The 20107-nt window shown below is 28.6% G+C and overlaps 3 protein-coding genes across 3 annotated transcripts; 2 read left to right on the top strand and 1 right to left on the bottom strand.

The window, feature by feature from the left end:
* Positions 1 to 2937, top strand: LOC124942335 (mitochondrial import inner membrane translocase subunit TIM22-4-like). Its single transcript, XM_047482816.1, has 4 exons — positions 1 to 246; positions 403 to 593; positions 720 to 792; positions 2573 to 2937. Exons 1-4 carry the CDS (start codon positions 78 to 80, stop codon positions 2656 to 2658), a joined length of 519 nt encoding a protein of 172 aa, XP_047338772.1. The 5' UTR covers positions 1 to 77; the 3' UTR covers positions 2659 to 2937.
* Positions 2938 to 4393: 1456 nt separating this feature from the next.
* LOC124942206 (probable folate-biopterin transporter 2) lies at positions 4394 to 8488 on the top strand. The gene is made up of 5 exons (XM_047482665.1): positions 4394 to 5016; positions 6257 to 6516; positions 6600 to 6695; positions 7331 to 7501; positions 7590 to 8488. Exons 1-5 carry the CDS (start codon positions 4656 to 4658, stop codon positions 8184 to 8186), a joined length of 1485 nt encoding a protein of 494 aa, XP_047338621.1. The 5' UTR covers positions 4394 to 4655; the 3' UTR covers positions 8187 to 8488.
* Positions 8489 to 9110: 622 nt separating this feature from the next.
* Positions 9111 to 11388, bottom strand: LOC124942124 (E3 ubiquitin-protein ligase HAKAI homolog). Its single transcript, XM_047482549.1, has 4 exons — positions 11272 to 11388; positions 10860 to 11145; positions 10539 to 10597; positions 9111 to 10065 (listed from the first exon to the last, which is right to left on the bottom strand). The coding sequence occupies exons 2-4, from the start codon at positions 11118 to 11120 to the stop codon at positions 9261 to 9263; spliced, it is 1125 nt and encodes a 374-aa protein (XP_047338505.1). The 5' UTR covers positions 11121 to 11145; positions 11272 to 11388; the 3' UTR covers positions 9111 to 9260.
* Between the last annotated feature and the right edge of the window lie 8719 nt (positions 11389 to 20107).

Raw genomic sequence — 20107 nt, 5'->3', positions numbered from 1 at the left:
ATTCTCACAGTCAAACACAATTACAATTACAAGCCCTCCTTAGTATAGCCGACGGCGGCCACAGTTTCGGCGCAGCCATGAGTTCCGATCAAGACAAAGAATTTAACAATATTCCTTCTTCGAGCTCCGATGGAGACCAGATTCCTGTCCAGATTCAGCCTCTCCGACTTCCCACGCCGGAAGAGGTGCAAGGACAGGACGTTTGGAACAATTGCGCCGTTCGTAGCGTGTTTAGCGGAGTCATGGGTTAGAACTTACAACCCTTTCCCTCTTTTACTATGAATGTGTGATTATTATACGCTATATAACAATGGGTTATTTTCCTGACTTGGGTTTTTCATTAATTGAACACTGAAATCTGCTTTATGATTAGGTTTGAAACCTCTTTTATCTATTGTTCAGGAGGAGGATTGGGGTTGTTCATGGGTTTATTTTTGGGATCATTGGACACTCCTTTGGTGCAAGAAGAATTGACTACCAGACAACAGATAGTTAACCAGGCAAAAAATATGGGAAGAAGGAGTTTGAGTTCTTGTAAGGCTTTTGCTGTAATGGGTTTTGTGTTCTCTGCTGCTGAATGTGTTGTTGAAAAGGTAAAGATTATATCAAATTGATCAATGCTAATTTGTTTATGTTCATCTCTTTTGGGAAGATAGTCCCTTTGTTTGTTTGTTTGTTTGTTTTTTTCAAGTTAACTCTATGCAAATTGTTCATTGAAGGCCCGGGCTAAACATGACATTACAAACACAGTGGCTGCTGGTTGTGTAACTGGAGGTGCAATGTCAGCTAGAGGTAATTTTTCTCAATGCAGATTGCATAGTTATTGTTTGATAGATTACGAGATCAAATAGTGTTTTTATAGGGGATACAAAAGATAGTTCTAGAACACATGGAGTTTTATCAAGAGTTACATATAGTATTTGTCATTTTCCAAACCCATTAAGTCATTATGCCATCTTCTTCTTCCAAGAATATCAAGTTATTTATTTCCTATAAAACATTCATCATCATCAAAATATTGGAATCTTTTGCTGATACAAATGCTTGGTGTTTGTTAATTTGAAAAGCCTATGAAGTGGAAACTTTTAGATATTTAATGTGTCATGAGTTGATTATTTCCTCCTTTTGTCTATCCACAACCCTAAGATACTGAAATGTATGGAAGTGTGTTATTGTTCTTTTTAGAAAAGGTTCTAAAATATGGTCCATCATTTGGACTTTATTTCTAATAATTGGTTCCTTAACTAATCTTATGAATCTGATTTCATACTATCAAGTCACCGGTGACTGCTGCAAGTATAAAGTATAACCACCCTAAGCCCCTCCCAAAAAAAAAATTATGGAAAAATTGCATTGGTAACAGTAAGAAATATTTAACTAAGACCAAAAGGTCTCAGGTTCGATATCCACTAAAAACTCCCTCTGATTGAAGTGATGGGTCGTGCTAGCTTCCTCCAGGGAAGAATCTGATTTTTAAAAAAAAGAGAGTAAGAAATCTTCTCAATTCAGATGCATACTCAACAACCCAACAAGTCCATGTCAAATAGTATGAAGTTTATCCCTGTTTAGGTTGTAATTTATGAAATGTTGTGCTTATATATTTAGGGAAGTTAGCACATTGCTCAGTTAATCAAGTTTTCAGGTGGGGAATGTTTTGGTCATGGGTTCAGATCCAAATAGAAATGTCTTCCTTCCTTAATATGTGGATAAATAATTTCTTAAATCTTACCTTCTAATAGACACTTATTTTTGGGACCGCATTGCCAAACTACACTTACAAACGAGAAAGTAAAGGTAGGGGAAAAAACTCATCAGGCTATCTCAAGCCAAGGAAAACTATAACTTTTGAACAAAAAAGATCAAAATTGACCACATTGCAAGATATACTTATGGTAAGTATCCAATCTGCCAAGTTGTGGCAAAATAAAGCAACTAAACCAGAGTCGTGCGAAGTCAAGCCCTCATTCTTTGAAAAGGAGCCAATAAGGATAGGAGTTACAAAACTTGCCCTATATATGCAACACATGTTGATGGTCTTCCATATCCAGTCGTCATGTCTACGAATCCTGTTGACTGTGCGCGCATTCCTCTCAGTCTCACTCCAGATTTCATAGATGATAGCATAAAAAGCTTATTTCAAAATGCAGGAGAAGAGGCTTTGTCCAACAGTTTCTTCAATGATCCAATCCTTAGTCCTATTCCATTTTGGGGGCGGGTGTTGCAGTGATATGCATTTAGTATACTAATATTTCGAAGATAGCCATAGAGTACAGAAAACCAAAGAAAATGTGCTCAATGGAATCCTCTTCTTCCCTAAATCTTTGAATTCTGTCTCTGGTCATCAATCTACCATGGAATGTAATCAAAGTTGAGGGTTTGTCATTGGTGTTCTCCACCTGTGATTCACTAAACAAAGTCACAAAATCTTTTCAAAAAGACAGTTTCCATAGCCTGCTCTAATTGAGAATGTTATGATCATAAAGCTTGATCAAGAAAGATCGACGATCTGAGTAATTAGCCATGAAAGAAGGCAGAAAGTTTTCTTAACCTCAAATTTCATTTATGTTTTCAGGGGGACCAAAAGCTGCATGTGTTGGTTGTGCCGGGTTTGCTGCATTTTCAGTTGTTATAGAGAAGTTCTTCGATAGATATAACTGAGAGGAAGAAGAAGAAGAAGAAGAAGACGAAGACTATTATTACTTTTTTGCCCCCATTTTTATGTGATTTATTAAATCATTTCCCCTTTCATGGAATGTATTATAGACTATGACTATATGCAGAAAAGAGTAGTGCATAACAATTTAAATGGAATTGAGAAAGCATTAATTGTACTTTCAATACCTCTTAATATTGACAATTCTACTGATTAGATTTGAACAATTGTATCCAGTCTTATATCAGAAGGATTTCATCTTTAATTTATGTTTTTCTTTAAATCATTACATTTCAGTTTATAATTTTAGTTTAGGAAGTTCAAGGGGTATATGCTTTTCTTTCCCTAAATCTTAATGATTGTCTACCTAAAAAGTTAGCAACAAAAGGTTGTTTGTATTTTACTAAAGTTTTGCTTAGAAAAAATAAATGAATGTTACTTGTGTTTGCAGCAAAAATCAATCTAGACATATATGAAATTATTAGATTTTTTTTAATTAGAGATGAAGAAATGGAACACATGATTTAAATGGGATAAAAACAAAATGCCCTACATATCAGAATTTTTTTCTCATTTTAAATTGAGGCAATTGTTAAATTATCTAAAAAGTTGAATTAACAATCACATCTAATAGTATTAGTTAAAACTAAATCTGTGTATAATGTTTATTCAAAGATTTTATCAAACAAATAAAATACAAGGAACATCAAGAGGGACCTAGCTAAGGTGAGAATGAATTGTTTTATATTTATTTAAACCACTCAAAAATATATTTGCTGGTTCATATATGCTTTAATTTTTGTAAAAAAAAGAGCGCAACCCGTTGTAATTATGACGAGTCGGTTTTGTGTGAGGTCAGCTAGACAACCGCCTAGGTTATGGGCACCCTAAACAAAATTAAAAACTTACTTTACTAAATTTTAAATTGAGACTATAATAATAGTATTATAACATTTAATCAATTGGGTTAGAGACTCCCTAAACTTATTAATAGTACTAATTCTACCTTAACCCTTTCACTTTACAAATAAGATATTTTTATTAAAAATCGAACTTGAGACTTTCTTACCCATAAACTATAACAAACCTTTAACAACTTTACATATAAAAAAGAAAGATAATTGAAAGTCTTGATTTGAAATATTAATTTCTCAAACTTATATATCAAAACAAAATAATGTCATTTTCACTACAAAGTGATAACACTTTTGTCTTGTTTATATAAAATAATTTTATCCACCACCTCCTCCAAGATGATGCAATTTCCTATTTCTAAGATATAGTCCTATATTTTTGTTTTACATTCTTTTTCTTTTCTTTTACAAGTTTTTTTTTTGCAATGATCAAATAAAATACAACTTTCAAGATTTTGTTTTGAACATACTTTTTCTTATAAGTTCTTCAAATGAAAAGTTTAGTTTTTTAAATTAAATATATATTATTAAAACACCTACTTTCCTTATTAAACATCTTACTTATGAATTAATATGATGTTTTAACTCAATTTGATGTAATATAGGATGGTGGGTCATCTACAAATCTTATAAAAAGTTGATATAAATACATAAATCTCAAAGTTTGTCATGTTGATATTTGAATGGTCTGAAAGCTAAAAAGCAAAGCTTTGGATAATGAAGAATTCAATGTGGATCTATTCTATTCTATATATACCCTTAATTAAGGTAGGCCCCCCTAGCAGATTTACAGTCAACATGAGGAGCATGTGATAGAAGTAAGCCAAACGGGGGAGAGGAAATTTCTTTGGTGTTGACAACTCTTCCGTCCTACCCATTTTCATAGTTGAATGGAGCTATTGACCTCTCTCTTCTTCTTGATCGTCTAACAATCCCTTAACAAAGACAAATTTCAAAGAGTTCAGATCTTCATTGCAGATTATGTTGTTATATCAAGTTGACATAATCTATGTAGATCTCACAGATTCAAGAAGAGTATGAGGAGTGTGAAAATTGGAAGTGGGTTTTTGTAGAAGTTTTGTGATAAAATGGGGGAAGGAGAGAAACCTTCGTCTAATTTTGAGCTTGAAGATGAATCTAAGAAGAAGAGGATCTGGGCTTTTTTATGGGCGCCAGTTCAATGGCTCAAAATGTTGTCCATGGAAATGCATTGGAGCTTCGTTTTTGGAGTTGTTGTTGTATATGGGATAAGTCAAGGATTGGGTGGTGCTCTTCTTCGTGTAGGTACTGAGTTTTATATGAAGGATGTTCAGAAAGTGCAGCCTTCTGAAGCTCAGATTTACTCTGGAATAACTAATATTCCTTGGATTGTTAAACCTATTTGGGGGATTCTCACTGATGTTGTTCCCATTTTTGGGTATCATCGAAGTCCTTACTTCATTTTTTCAGGTAAAAATGGTTGTTTAATTGTTCTTCTTTGTTCTATATGGGGTCAACGAACTTGGGTTCTTTCGAAACCCTAATTTTTTTTCTATGCTTAATTGATAATGGTGTTTGTTTTGCTGGTTTTTGTTCTAATTTTGGTTAAATTCTATAGATGATTTATGGAATTGTGTTTTCAGCTTCTAAAAACCAAATAATTTGGCATTGGTATATTATACAAGAAGATGAAAGAATCTTTGGCTGAGCAAAAGAGGTTTTAGTTACTCATACAATAATTTCCCTCCAAAAACACATAACTTAGCATAGATTAAGATTTGTGATAACCCATCATGTTAGCTTAAGTGGAAGGAGTCTGGTCTAAAAGACTAAATATCTTAAGTTTGATTCATTCTAAGAACGTCTTGATTGAAGTGATGGTCATGATTGTGGAGGTCGTGCTAGGTTCCTTTAGGAAATAAAGCGAAGCTCAAATAGGGCGAGGAAAGAGACTAAGTGGCGAGAGTTCTGAAGTTGATTTAGAATTAGCGGTGTTTTTCGTATGTTTTTTTTTGTGTCAAAGCCCGTTATCTCTTTTACTAATAGAAATAATGTATGAATGACGAGCCTATTTGGTAACTTGTACTTTGTAACAATTTGGAAGGTGGTAATTTGTCACAATCATAATTTAAAAGGTGAAAATGATTTTGTTTACAATTGGTATGAAATATGCTAGTGAAATAGATCAACTTGATGAGAAAGGTTAGAAATGAATGAAAATAGTGATTTTTTTGTAAAATTTGTAGATCATGCTACACACAATTGTTTAGTTAATAACATTTTGTTAATTGGATTTATTTATTTTTTACTTTGAAAACTTAGATACCAAAAGAGCTGTCACAATCACGATTCCTTTGGAAAATCGCCACAAGTTAAAGTTGATAATGATTTCTTTCGTACAGTATAAGATTTGGATCATCATCCATATTATAGTGTGGTTTTTGTTTCATTTCGATAAGATTAATTTATAGATCATGTCATCATGGTTTAGATTATTATGATTTTTTACAAATATAACAAATGTAGATCTTTTCAGATCATTATCTGGAATCCAGATAATAAAATGTTAGGAAAAATTAGAGAAGAAGTTTTAATGGCAAGTAAGAAAATGGTGGCTGAAATCTTAATCTTTCTTTTAGGATGTAAATTTTTACCATATAAATGAAAACGAGGAATGGTAAGACTTATATATTTTGAGTGGTGATTTCAGGTGCTCTAGGAATCATCTCCATGCTGTTCCTATCAATGCAGAAAAGGTTGCATCTTGTTATGGCTCTGGTTTCTTTAACAGCATCAAGTGCTGGCGCTGCTATAGCGGATGTTACTGTTGATGCTTGTGTAGCACAAAACAGCGGTGCTCTTCCATTGCTAGCAGCCGATTTGCAAAGCTTATGCGCCTTGAGTTCCTCTATTGGATCATTGCTTGGATTCGCTTTTAGCGGAATCTTGGTTCATTTGATTGGACCTAAGGTCAGCTCCATTTTTAACTTTCTTTTTTCTTATCTTTATCAATGAAATGTACTTATTTACCTCTTCTTCTTCCTTTTTAAAAGGCAGTTTTAGGTTTGCTTGCAATCCCTTCTGGACTTGTATTGTCAGTTGGCATTTTGCTCAAGGAACCTTACATTCCCAATTTTGGTTACAGACAGGTTGGTATTCACCAATTTCTACTTAATTGTCTAATTAAAATGGATTTGAACTATACATTTTCTCGAAAACATAATGTTTAATTAGATATATATTCATAAATTTGTTGACGTTTTCTTGTTCAAATCTATACCCAGACCTGGATCTAGCTCCATTAATGGAATTTGAACTACAAATGCTGGTAGATCTCTTCAAGATTAGTTTTTAAGTCCTCACACGTCCCAAACATTGCATCATGTGTCTTTTCTTAGCCCAGATCTAGGTCAAAAAGAAAAACACATATGCCCTTAACTCACTAGGGTAGTTCAAGTAAAAAAAAAGGCATACCTCATACCTCATAGGTCTCAGGCACGATTTCCACTCAGAACGTCTTCATTTAAGTGGTCATGTTAACCTCCTCCAATAAATAAACCTTGGTCGCAAGAAGAAAACATACGCCCATTGCCAAACAGGATCCCACCCACTGGGAAACCAGCCCAAATGGTGTTTTCCTAAACACCCATTACAGCCTCATTTGAAAACCACTTATTGTTTTTGTATCTGAATTCGTTTTCATATAAAAATGTCACCAGAAATAACCTTTTTTTTCCTATGGATGTAGTCCGAAAAGGTGTTTTAAGTAATATTGTTGTACCAGGTTACAAGGAAGTTCATTGATGCTGCCAAGGATATGTGGACAACCTTAAAATGCCCAGAAGTTTGGAGGCCATGCATTTACATGTTCATATCCCTTGCTTTAAGTTTAAATATCCATCAAGGAATGTTCTATTGGTATACAGATGCAAAGACTGGTCCAGGTTTCTCCCAGGTACATTTCTTTCCGATAAATTAAACATTAAAAAAACAAAAAAAAAAAACAATTATAGTTTTGAAAATTTGATTTCATCATCATGCAGGAAACAATTGGTTTCATATATTCAATTGGTTCAGTTGGTTCTCTTCTAGGAGCTATTTTATATCAATACAATCTTAAAGATCATTCCTTTAGAAATCTATGCTTTTGGACCCAATTGCTATTTGGTCTTTCTGGAATGCTGGATTTAGTTCTCATACTACGACTAAACTTGAAACTAGGAATACCCGATTATCTATTTGTTGTGATCGACGTTAGTGTTTCTCACTTGATCGGACGGTTGAAATGGATGCCACTTTTAGTTCTAAGTTCTAAGCTTTGCCCGCCTGGCATTGAAGGCACTTTGTTTGCTTTGCTGATGTCCATCGACAATGCTGGCCTGTTAACTGCTTCATGGGCAGGGGGAGTTTTGCTTCATTTGTTGAAGGTGACTCGTGATAAGTTTGATCATCTTTGGCTGGCGGTTTTGGTTAGGAATATAATGAGACTTTTGCCGCTTTGTTTACTGTTCTTGGTACCTGGTGGCGATCCCAATTCGTCTATTCTTTCCACAAATGATGATGTAAAGGAAGAGATCAAAGCACAAGAGGAAGATAATATGGAACTTGTCTCTCTTGTTAGTAAAGATGAGGGAAGATAACGAAGAAGAGTCGAAACAAAGACAAACAATATCGGCATTGTTGTACGCCGTTAAATCAGTTGATGGAATGTAAGTAGATTTCTCGATTTTTCACTTTATACCTCTTTTTTATTATTATCTGTAAACGATTTCGAAAGTAGAAAGCTTTGTATTTAAAAAAGCTTTATAACTTTTAATATTGAAATAGGCATCACCTTATCTTTATTTTATTCCATTTTGTTTGTATACTATTTGGATTACACTTTTGTTATGTTTCTAATAGTCACATTTCAAATATATATATATAATGCATTTATTTTATGTTATAACCTAATGAGCATTTCACTTATTATGTCTGAGTTAAAAAAAAATGTTTAAAATATAGTTTTAGATATTACTTAAAATTTGAGTTAATTCATAAATTATTATAATTTATAGAAGATTAAATAAAAATATTAATAATTAAACTTTCACAATTTAAAATTAATTTTTTTAACATATTAAGATCTTATGAGTATAAAAATAATTTTATAAATAAAAATATATATATATATATATATATATATATATATTCTTATTTAGATACATTTTATAAAGTGTTTCAAACAATTTTTCAATTTTGACTGTTATTTAAAACTGAACCAAGAACCCTAAACATTCATACTATAAACAAGAAGTGAAAAAAAGTGTTTTCAAAGTATAAATTATATAAATAAAATCTAGTATAAATATTCCAACATTTGACAAAACAAACAATATATATTGCAATTAAACACTATTCCATTATTTAGAATTTAGATCCAACAAGAGAAAGACAATAAGCTTGATGGTAAAAAGTGTTAGCTAGGGTTCATTCAACACTCAAGCATGGTAAAAAACATACTAGCTAAGGTTAGGGTTCATTTCAAAAACAAGAAATTTGGTCCTAACCAAAGGAAGACAGCATTCATTAAATTTATCCAATTTCGAAAAGTACATAATCCAAAACCAATGACCAATGACTTCATGAAGCTTTGAAATTCAGAACTAAGGAACAAAGTAAGCATTTAACGAAGAATAACAATCTGATAACAGTCTCATATATGAAGATAAAAATTACTGCGATTCTCGGTTATTACCAAAATTATCGCGCTTATCATATTGCCACCCGAAACCCTGTCCATCGTTTCCCATTTCACCCCCAGGATAAGACTGCTGTGACATATGAGGCGACATTTGAGGAGGCATCATAGGTGGCTGCAAATGAGGAAGAGGTGCCATATTAGCAGTCGAAGGGTCAAAAGGAGCAGCAACTGGTTGACCCATATTCCACGGCCGAGGATAATTCTCCTGAAAATTAGCATTTGGCGGAAAACCCAACACCGATCCTGGTTCAAATGGTGGAACACCACCACCATAGAATGGTTGAGCACCAAACATAGGAGGAGGGGCAGCTAGAATCTGATTAGGGTTACCCTGCATTTGAAAGTTTGGGGGATAGTTGGGATTCTGATCTAATTGTTGAATTTGAGTTTGCTGCCCAAAGAATGGAGTTGGAGGAGGAGGCCTCGGTTGTTGCAACATTGGGGGTCGACGATATTTTTCATCTCGATCGTTAATTTGAGAATTTGAACTAGTAGTAGGCGAGAAGGGAAGTTTTGGTGGTGGAGCTCTAGCAGTGGTGGAATCAGAAGCTGAAACCGCCGTTGACTGTTGTTGTTTAACGTTGATATCCTCCAATTCATTTCCGTCTTCTTTCTCTATAATATTATTTTGATTCAGTAGGTTAGCATGGTTTTCATGTATATGGGATTCAAAATCCGATACTGATAAGAATGATACGAGGCAATGAGGAGCTGCGCAAATGAAGATCCCTTCCATCAGTTTGATCGTCTGAATTTTTACGATTTTCTGATCGCAGCTGCATTACAAAAAGTGATATCTTATTTAGAATCTTCAACCACCTAAAAGATAACCTTTTAACCCCTAAAAATGAATCAACTTAGTCATTACATCAAATCAACTTCAAATTTAGATATCTTCATTTGGGTTATTCACCATAAACTTAACTCATTCATCAAGAAAAAAAAAGTATTCAAAATTCAATTTGATCAAACTCAAGCTTAAAAAAGTTTGATCGTAGGATTTTTTTATCGCAGTTGCATTACAGAAAGTGATATGTTATTTAGAATCTTCAACCACCTAAAAGAAAACTTCCAACCCCTAAAAATCAAATCAACTTCAAATTTAGATAATTTTCATTTGGGTTATTCACACCATAGACTTAAACTCATTCACCAGTATTCAAAATTCAGAACACTTAATATTCGAAATTCGATCAAACTCAAGCTTAAGAAAGTTCTTAAAATGAAAAATTTTACTTCCTAGACTTACAGGTAACACCCAGGATCAAGCCTTGCACATTCAAGACAGAATACATGATCACAAGGGCTCTGCAAAAGAAGATGAAAAATCGTTAATCAACAAATAGGTTACTAGTTTTTTTGAATGTATGATCACACCCCGTTACATCCATCTCAACTTTTAAGGCGTTTTAAGTGGGAATCAAAACCCGTAACTTTTTTATAAGAACGACCACTCTTGTCACTCGAGCTAACTTAATGAATTACTAATTGTTATAGATCTTAATGATCTTGGAAACTCAAATTTGCAAATGATACAAATGAACACATGATAAAAACAGATAGAACATACCAATCGGCCATAAATAGCAATTGGAAGGTCACAACGAACGCAGAAATGGACACGTTCACCGAGTGGACGGCGATTCTTACGACCAACAGTCTTAAGAAGAAGAGCAGCAGGAGGCGGACCAAGACTTTTACCTACCGGCAAATCTGCTAGAACTAAATGATCAGGACAAGCAACTGTTACCATATCTGATGAACAAGGTTTTCCCCCTCCTACGCCGCCAGTTTCTGTAGATGATCCTTTACTCAACTTAATCTGCAGCATTATGATTCTCACAATTTGTTATTCCCTGTAAATCAACAAGATTATGTGAATCAGGAATGAGATTATACAAATTCGATAGATTGATCAAAGTAACTTATGATTAGTAGTTCAAAATGTAGAGAATCCGATCTGAAAAACCCTAATATTGTACCTTTTTCGGCATATGAATCGTCTCGATTGCTATAAGAAACCGCCGCTATCGTAAATCTCCGCCTTCTTCAGACCGAAAGAAAGAGAGATTATTTTTTTTTTGTCTCACAAAAAATAGGGATTTTTTTTTTTTTTTTTTGTCCTGAACACCAATCTACTACAACATTCATTAAAAATGGGCCACGTCAACTAAAACATTCTAAGCCGTTGATTAAAATTTATAATTTAAATATTTTATTATTAAATATATTTTTGGGAAAATTACCTGGGCGGTCCTCGAACTATCTTGATCATTCACTTTTGACCCTCAAATTAATTTTTGAAACAAATAGCCCTTTCAACTTTTATAAAAGTCACCAGGCCCTTCCGTCAACTTTTTAGTTAAAGGTTTAAGTTTAAAATATTATTTTTTTATATATTATCTTTAAACTTATATTTTATATTTATATATATAATTATTAAATCGCTTATATATAATATTATATATATATTATTAAATTTTATATAATGATTAAATCTTTTATATAATAAATAAATAATATATATTATTTATTTTTATTATATATATTATTTGTAACTAATTTATATATAATATTTATATAATATATATTTTAAAAAATAATTTAAATATTAAAATAATACTACTAAAATACTTTTAACACTAAAATTATTTAAAAAAATATATATTATATAAATATTATATATAAATTAGTTAAAAATAATATATATATAAATTATATATATATATATTGATAAAAATAAATAATATATATTATTTATTTATTATATAAAAGATTTAATAATTATATAAAATTTAATAATATATATATATATAATATTATATATAAGCAATTTAATAATTATATATATAAATATAAAATATAAGTTTAAAGATAATATATAAAAAAATAATATTTTAAACTTAAACAGTTAAGTTTAACTAAAAAGTTGACGGAAGGGCCACTGGTGACCTTTATAAAAGTTGAAGGGGCGATTTGTTTCAAAAATTAATTTAAGGGCCAAAAGTGAGCGATTGAGATAGTTTGAGGACCGCCCAGGTAATTTGCCCTATATTTTTTAACTTTCACTCTTTTATTTATGTCATTTCCATGTTTAGAAGTTAAATCAAACACGTTAAATGAGTGTATTTTAATAGCAATAAAAATATTTATTGTCATAGTTAAAAAAAAAAGTGAAAATAATTTTATTTTAATTTGGAAAGGAAGATTAGTAATAAAGATAATTAGTAATGAATTATATGAATTTTTTAAATAAATGTTAAGATTATGAAAAACTCAATGATAACTTTTTTCATGTAAATAAATAATTTATAATTAGAAGAAAAAAAATTATATTAAACTATAAGATCTTTTTCGATTGGTTTTTCAACATTATTTTATCTTCAATTTTATCAATCAAATTATATAATTCAATAATTAAAATATTAAAATAATTTATATTTCAAAAAAAATGAGTAATAACGGAGAAAAATATTCCTCTAAATTCTTCTTTCCAAATATTTGTCTTAAAAAAATATATATATAATTTATTAATTAAAATATTTCGTTTTTACGGAAACAAAAAATAGTTAACTCTTAACAAAAAATCAACAATACTCAATTTTTAAATAAACCAAATTTATGAATAAACCAAACAAGCTTGTTTGTGGAAATATTTTTTTTTTTACATGTTATTTTCTAAAAATATTTGTTTATAAAAAAAATACAAAAATATATATTTTTTTTTTGTATTAAAATACCAAAATATCTTTAAATTTTTTCTGATTTTTTTATAGGATTAATAAAAAATAATTTTAGTATTTTAATAAAAATAATTAAATGGTTAAATAATATATTTTTTTGGATTAAAATACCACAATACTTTTATATATATTTTTTTTAAGGTTAATAAAAGGTCATTTTATTTTTTATTAAAAATAATTAAATAAATAAAATCATGTTTAATTTTAAGTAAGAATCCTTAAAACCCAAAATCATCACAATCTATCATTTAAACATTTGTTACAAAATCTATATTTAGCTATTTTTTTCCTAGAATAAAGTCATAAACTCATTTTAAAATAATAACAATAATATACTCCATAATATATTTATTTATACTTAAAATTCAAAACAATATTTTTTTTCTCTCTCTTTTCAAAGCATGAAGGCTCACAATCTATATTATTATATTTTATTGTCATGAAACACTAATTTCTAATGTATCAATCTGCGTGACTCTCCGTCTTTTTTTTTTTCTTTCTTCCGTCTTTTTTCTTTTTCTTTTTTCTTCTGTCTTACCATTTTGTCGTCTTCTTCTGCCTTCATCATTTTTTTTTCTTCCGTCTTCATCCTTACTTTTACTCATTCATAATATGTTGATACATTTTTTTATGTTATTTCTCATCTACAATATTTTTCTCATTCATTCATAAAAGTTTATAAAAAAATTATAAGTAAATTATTTTTTTTATATTTCTATTATAATTATTGCTCCTATATTATTATTATTATGAGAAACTTATGTCTACAGAGATAATTGTTCATAGATTAATATAGAAAAATAATAATGATCAACTAGTCAAGAGAGCATCATAGGGTTGGATAAATACACTATTATATTTTATATATTTTTTCAATTTATATTAAGGTTAGACTGGTGATATTAAAAGGGCTATATAATATTAGAGATATAATAATTATACTCATTCAAACATACCTAATTTATACTAGTATTAGCTTTACACTTAATATGTTTGGATGAGTATAATTCTAATTGGCATTGAATTTATAATATTCAATATTCAATTCTTATGTTTGAAAAAACTATAAAATTGTAATTTAATTATAATTTTTATGTTTGAAAAATGAATATAATAAAAATAATTTTAATATTTTTTATTTATTTATTAAAATATTTGTTTGACATAATCTATTAGGATACCGTAAGTGTCAAAAGTTTTGTTTAAGTTTAGAAACTTATTAAAAAAATATCAGTTTGATTAAAAGTTTTGTTGAAAGGTTAACTTCGTAGATTAGAAAATAAATATTGATTTGATATTTAAATTTCTTAAATTCAAAAATAAAATATTTGTTCGACATGTTAATTTCTTAAATTAAAATAAATATATCGGTTCAAAATTTTAACTTACTAAATTAAAAAAAATATATACAGGTTCTATATTTTAATATTCTAAATTAAAAAAAAAATATTGATTTAAAACATTAAACGTGTTTTAAATGATAAAATAATAATTTATTTTGTTTAAGAAAATATAAAAAAAAAAATCGAATTAAAAAACAGTAAAATTGAAAATTATAAAATTACACTAAATTTAATTTCATAATAATTCTAACTCTTAATATTAAAACTCCAACTTATTAAGAATTGTAAATGGAACCTCCATGCTCCAATTCTAATATCAATTACAAATTACAAGATTATCAAACAACCCCTCTGATTTCTTATAATCCTCATGTTCATTTATTTATTTTTTAGAGGGGTGAATTCCCCTTATCATTCTTTCAATTTCAAAGGAAGGAAATTTTTATTATAGTATGACTATTTATTAATAGATTGTTTTTTCGAATAGATTGTTTTTCGACTAGTTGCCCCATTTTTTTACCGAAGATTAAGGTTGTTTGGCCTTGTTTACAACTGAAGTGTGCCCAGATCCGATTAGTCCCACTTGTTGCTGAGGAAGAGACCAAGCTACATTGGCTTGAGTCGTGACCGAACTATCCGAACTATCGAAACAAGCCCTGGTGCTAAGGCCTGGATGGTTGCTGATTTTCATCTTTTTTTAATTTTATCTTTTTTCTAAACTTTTATTAATTTAAAAAACAATAAATGATAAAATAAATATTTTACAACAAAAATATACTTGGCCTTGTTTGGTTGGTGATTTTAACATTTATATTTTTTTATTTTGCACTTACATTAATCTAAAAAAATTATAAAAATGATCAAATTAATATTTTCCAATAAAAATACAAAATATTTTCTCCTAGGGTCCCGTTTAGCTACATTTCTAAAGTCTAACCCTAAACTGATTTTGTTTTCATGTACTCTTCTTGGTTTGATTTTGCCCATAGGTGTTACTCTTTCTCACTATTTAGTCTTATGATCAATTACCTAATTTAGACACATGTTCTAGAAATAGATTGAAATAAGACTAGTCATGTTTGAATAAAACTTTAACGCGTGTTCAAGGATCGGAGAAATTAATGAAATATAAAATTATATTTTCTAAAATGATCAAAGTTTTAAAAATAGAGACCGTCCATTGTACGTGTACAAGTGACATAGTGTCGAGACACTTTCCTTTATGTAACCAAGCACCGAACTAAATTCGAACTTCTAAAACGCATTCTTACACGCAAAATATTTTTCTTTTTTTATTTATCGTGTAAAATAATTAAGTGACGACTCTAAAAAAATCAAAATTAGTCTATAATTCATTAAATCATAATTCGGTTCATTGTCTCAATTTAAGGCCTAACGTTCCTCGTCTCGTTTTACGAGATCCGAAAGTAGTTATGTTACGAGATTTACAGAATATCAACTTTTCAAAATATTTTCTCTAGCAAGTCTATCATTTTAGTTTCTCATCTCTATTTTTGAAATTCAAGAAGATAGTAAGTTATGAGATTTTGACATCGAGCTAAAAACACAAAACTAAAATCTTTTAAAAGTAGATAATGATATTTTAATGTTACAATATGTAAAAAAAACACAATTTTTATAAACAATGTTTATGGTGTTATACTATATTCCTTATAATCAAACCAGATCTTCTACTACTGAATTAGTTGTTCCTTTGTTTTTGACCAATCAGAACTCAGTTTTATTATTTTATTATTAAATTAAGCAACTAGTTAAAAAGAAGAGATATGTAGAACTCGAATTTATGTTCGGGTCAATGAGAAACGCAAAAGAGTGAAGCTTCCTTCGCTTCACTCCGTTTTACATTACAATGAGTTTTACATTCAATTCTGCTTTTACATGGGTTTCACAATGTAAAATTGAATGAAGCTTGATTATAAAACTGGATGAAGCTTGCTTCATTTGATTCCTTAAATAATTAATATGAAGCTTACTTCATTTGACTCCGTAAACAAAACATATTAATTATTTTATATTATATATAAAAACATATTTATTATTATACTTATGATCTATTTAAATTAATTTGCATTAATTATGTGATACTTTATAGAAATATATATATACAAATATAAAAGCATACATAATTACTTTGTCACATGTTTTATTTAATTTGTAAGAATTATTAATTATTTTATAATCTATATATTTATAAATTTATTTGTGATATATTAAATTAATTTGTACAAATTATTTTATAATTTATATAATTATATATTAATATATATATATATATTTAATGTTATTTGTAACAAAATATTTTTTAATATTATTTGTAAGATATTTTAATGAATTTATTTTAATTATTTTATAATTTATATAATTATATATATATATATTTAAAAAAATTGTTTAAAATATTTAAATAAATTTGTAAAACAAAATACTTTAAAATTTATTTACAAGATATTTAAATAAATTTATTTTAATTATTTTATATTTTATATAATTATATATTAAATATATATAAACGTTCATGTAAAATCACTCACATTCATATTTATGTGAAAACATTTATACGTTCATATACAGATATTTTTATCTTAATGTAAATCTGCAAGAGAATAAAAAAAGATGAAACAGCGTCTGGTGAGACTTGTTTCACTAGGTATTTGTATTAAATATATATAAACGTTCAATTAAAATTACTTACACATTCATTCATGTTAAAACATATATATACGTTCATTTAAAATATTTATATATCAATGTAAACCTGCAAAATAAAAAAATGAAACAAGCTTATAAATACTTTTATGCCTATTTTATTGGCAAAATTGCATAGCCATGTTGGTCTGAACTCTCTCTGAATTGACTCACCTCCACAATTTTATAGTTCGGCCAATTACAGCTTCCCTAATTAGGTTAATATTTGTCAATGCAAGTATAATATAATAACCAAACAAAAATTAAGAAAACGTCTCATAAATAAATATAATCCTCAAAGGCCAATTATAATATTTGATCTAGTTTGAGGTGTTTTTTCTCAATTTGATCGGTAATTGATTGGGGACAGCCTCACTCTGCCATGATTTTACTCAAATTTTATCCCAAATATCCATAAACACAACCAAATATATAACATCACCAATATATTTATTTATTTATTATATTTTATAAAAAGTTTAAGTTTATATTTTATAATAATACAAAATTTCAATATGTTAATATATATATATATATATATATATATATATATATATAAAAATTTGTTTATTTAATTTTATTATTATTATTTTTTTTTTAGAGATTATGATATATATAAAGGTGTTGCGGATTTCTCAGAAATGGAACGATAAAGGAATAATAATAAAAACAACGAGATTGTAAACGTATTTCCCGTTCTGATCTGCTCATTATCGTCTTTAGTAATGAACACACTACTAAAAACATTCTATAAAGTTAAGTTAAATCATTAAATTGTTGACAATTAATTTCTTTTAACTATTTTTATTATTATTATTATTATTATGGTTTGGGTCATTCTCTCTTATACGAGTGTATTCATACGTGTTCTTAAATTTAGAAACATTTTAGATATTTTAAACAATTAAAATTGAATTTAAATTTGTGTAATTAATTTATAAAATAAAATAAATCAATTAAAATATTTTGGAGGAGGTGACGTGTAAGTTGGACATACAAGCTTGGTATCTGCTTTATAAAAGTTAAAGTGTTTGATAAAATATTCATACATTATAATTCTTTTGATAAGAAAAGAAGATACTTAGCAGCTCACCAATCAAATTTGTATAATTTATTCTAGTAATTAAATTGTATGATTATTTTGTAAATTTAATATTAAATAATAATAAGTATATATCTTATAAAATATGCGCCATATACATAACAATTATAATTTATATATATATATATTAATTTCAAATAATATGATCCATTTACAATGAAGAAATAAGAATAGGACGTCATATCTTGAATTATTTTTCAAATTGTTTTTATTTTATTTTATAATTAACAAACTTTAATATATAAAATAAGAATATATAAAATTTTAACAGATATTTGATATATTTTGTGAGAAAGGAATGAGATATATCATCTCATTCTTTAAAACATAATAAAGAGTATCATTTATATTAAAGGGACTCAAGAGGTTACCTTGGCCCACTCTGTCAACAAACAAACTCTTGTTATCTTTTGATAATTCATTAAAACATTTTAATAATATATTATTTTTAAATGATAAATTTGAGCATTGTGAAAATCAAAAATATTATAAGGAACAAAAGAGATAATTAAAAAAAAAAAATGTATTTAATTTTTAAAAAATAAATAATTATTGGGCATCGACTGATATCAGATCCGATTGACAGTCATGACCCATCTGGTGAGTATTCCTCCACAAGTATTAAGAATATTAAAAAAAAGGAACCACCGACGGACCAACCAACGAGGACGCTGCCTTTTGGGTTTTGTTTGTTTATAGATTATTTGAAAATGGCATCTTAATTTATTAAAGCCGCCAGCCACGTTGTTCTTTCCCTATATATATATACATATACATATACATAGAGGCTCCTCCAAGCATCCAAAGTCACCCAATCCTCTCCTTAAAATTGCCAAATTGAGAAATCTCTCTCTCTCTATGTATATATATATATATATTTGATTTGTTTTCTTTTAATTTTGAGGTAACAAATTTATAAAAACCTAGGCAATGATGATTTGAACAGGTATATCATGCCAATTACATAACCACGGGGCATTTCGACAGATTAATATTATTATCTATTATTCAAATATTGAGGTATGTATCATTTTTTTAGATTAGTTTTTTATTTATTTTTTAAATATAACTTGAGTAGTTATCATTTTTGAATTATGTTTTTATATTAGTTCTATTATTTTGTAAAAATAAATAAATATAATAACAATAAAATTGTCTCTTTTTTTTTGTTTGAAAGAAAACATTTATATTTATTTTACGAGGGCATGAGGGGGGTTTGATTCCTGGCGGACGGGGGTATGTCAAAGCAATGACACTATTGGGCAATTGAACAGGATGTATTTATTGATTATGCTCATTCATTTTATTGTAGTTTAATTAAAACTTAATGATTTAATTTTAAAATAATAAAATAATTTTTTAAAGTTATTATTTTTTATAATAAAATAATAAGTTGTATTTAATTGGAGAAAAAAGAAAAGTTTATTTAAAGATTGGGCAGTATTTTAGATATAATTATAGTAGATGGACGTAATTTAAAAGACCAAGAAAGAATAAGGGTTCTTTTATACTTCTTCTTCCCCGGATCAATTTTTCAAAAAATTTACAGTCCAAATTAGTAGGGATGCTTTGCTTTGATTGGAAGGCAGAATATGCCTCGCTTTGATGTTGAGGGTGGTTTAAGTAAAGAATAATTGGAAGGGTATAAATAGAAGCCAGCCCCGATGAAACAAACAAACAAACAAACAAACACACGAGATTCTTAAGAAAAAAAAACATACTACATACATACATACAGTATACTTACTACTACTACTACATGGCAATTACAACAACCATGAGAACAAAAGTTCTGAAACAAATGGTATTCTGGACCGGAATATTGATGGGAACCTTAAGTATCTTGGCCGTAGTATCGGGATTCTATATAATCGTATCCCTGTATATCACCAAGCCACCGACGGTAGGCTTGGTGAAAGCGGTG

This window comes from Impatiens glandulifera, chromosome 6, assembly GCF_907164915.1.
Source record: "Impatiens glandulifera chromosome 6, dImpGla2.1, whole genome shotgun sequence".
Taxonomy (NCBI): domain Eukaryota; kingdom Viridiplantae; phylum Streptophyta; class Magnoliopsida; order Ericales; family Balsaminaceae; genus Impatiens; species Impatiens glandulifera.
This window is presented reverse-complemented; position numbering and strand designations above follow the sequence as displayed.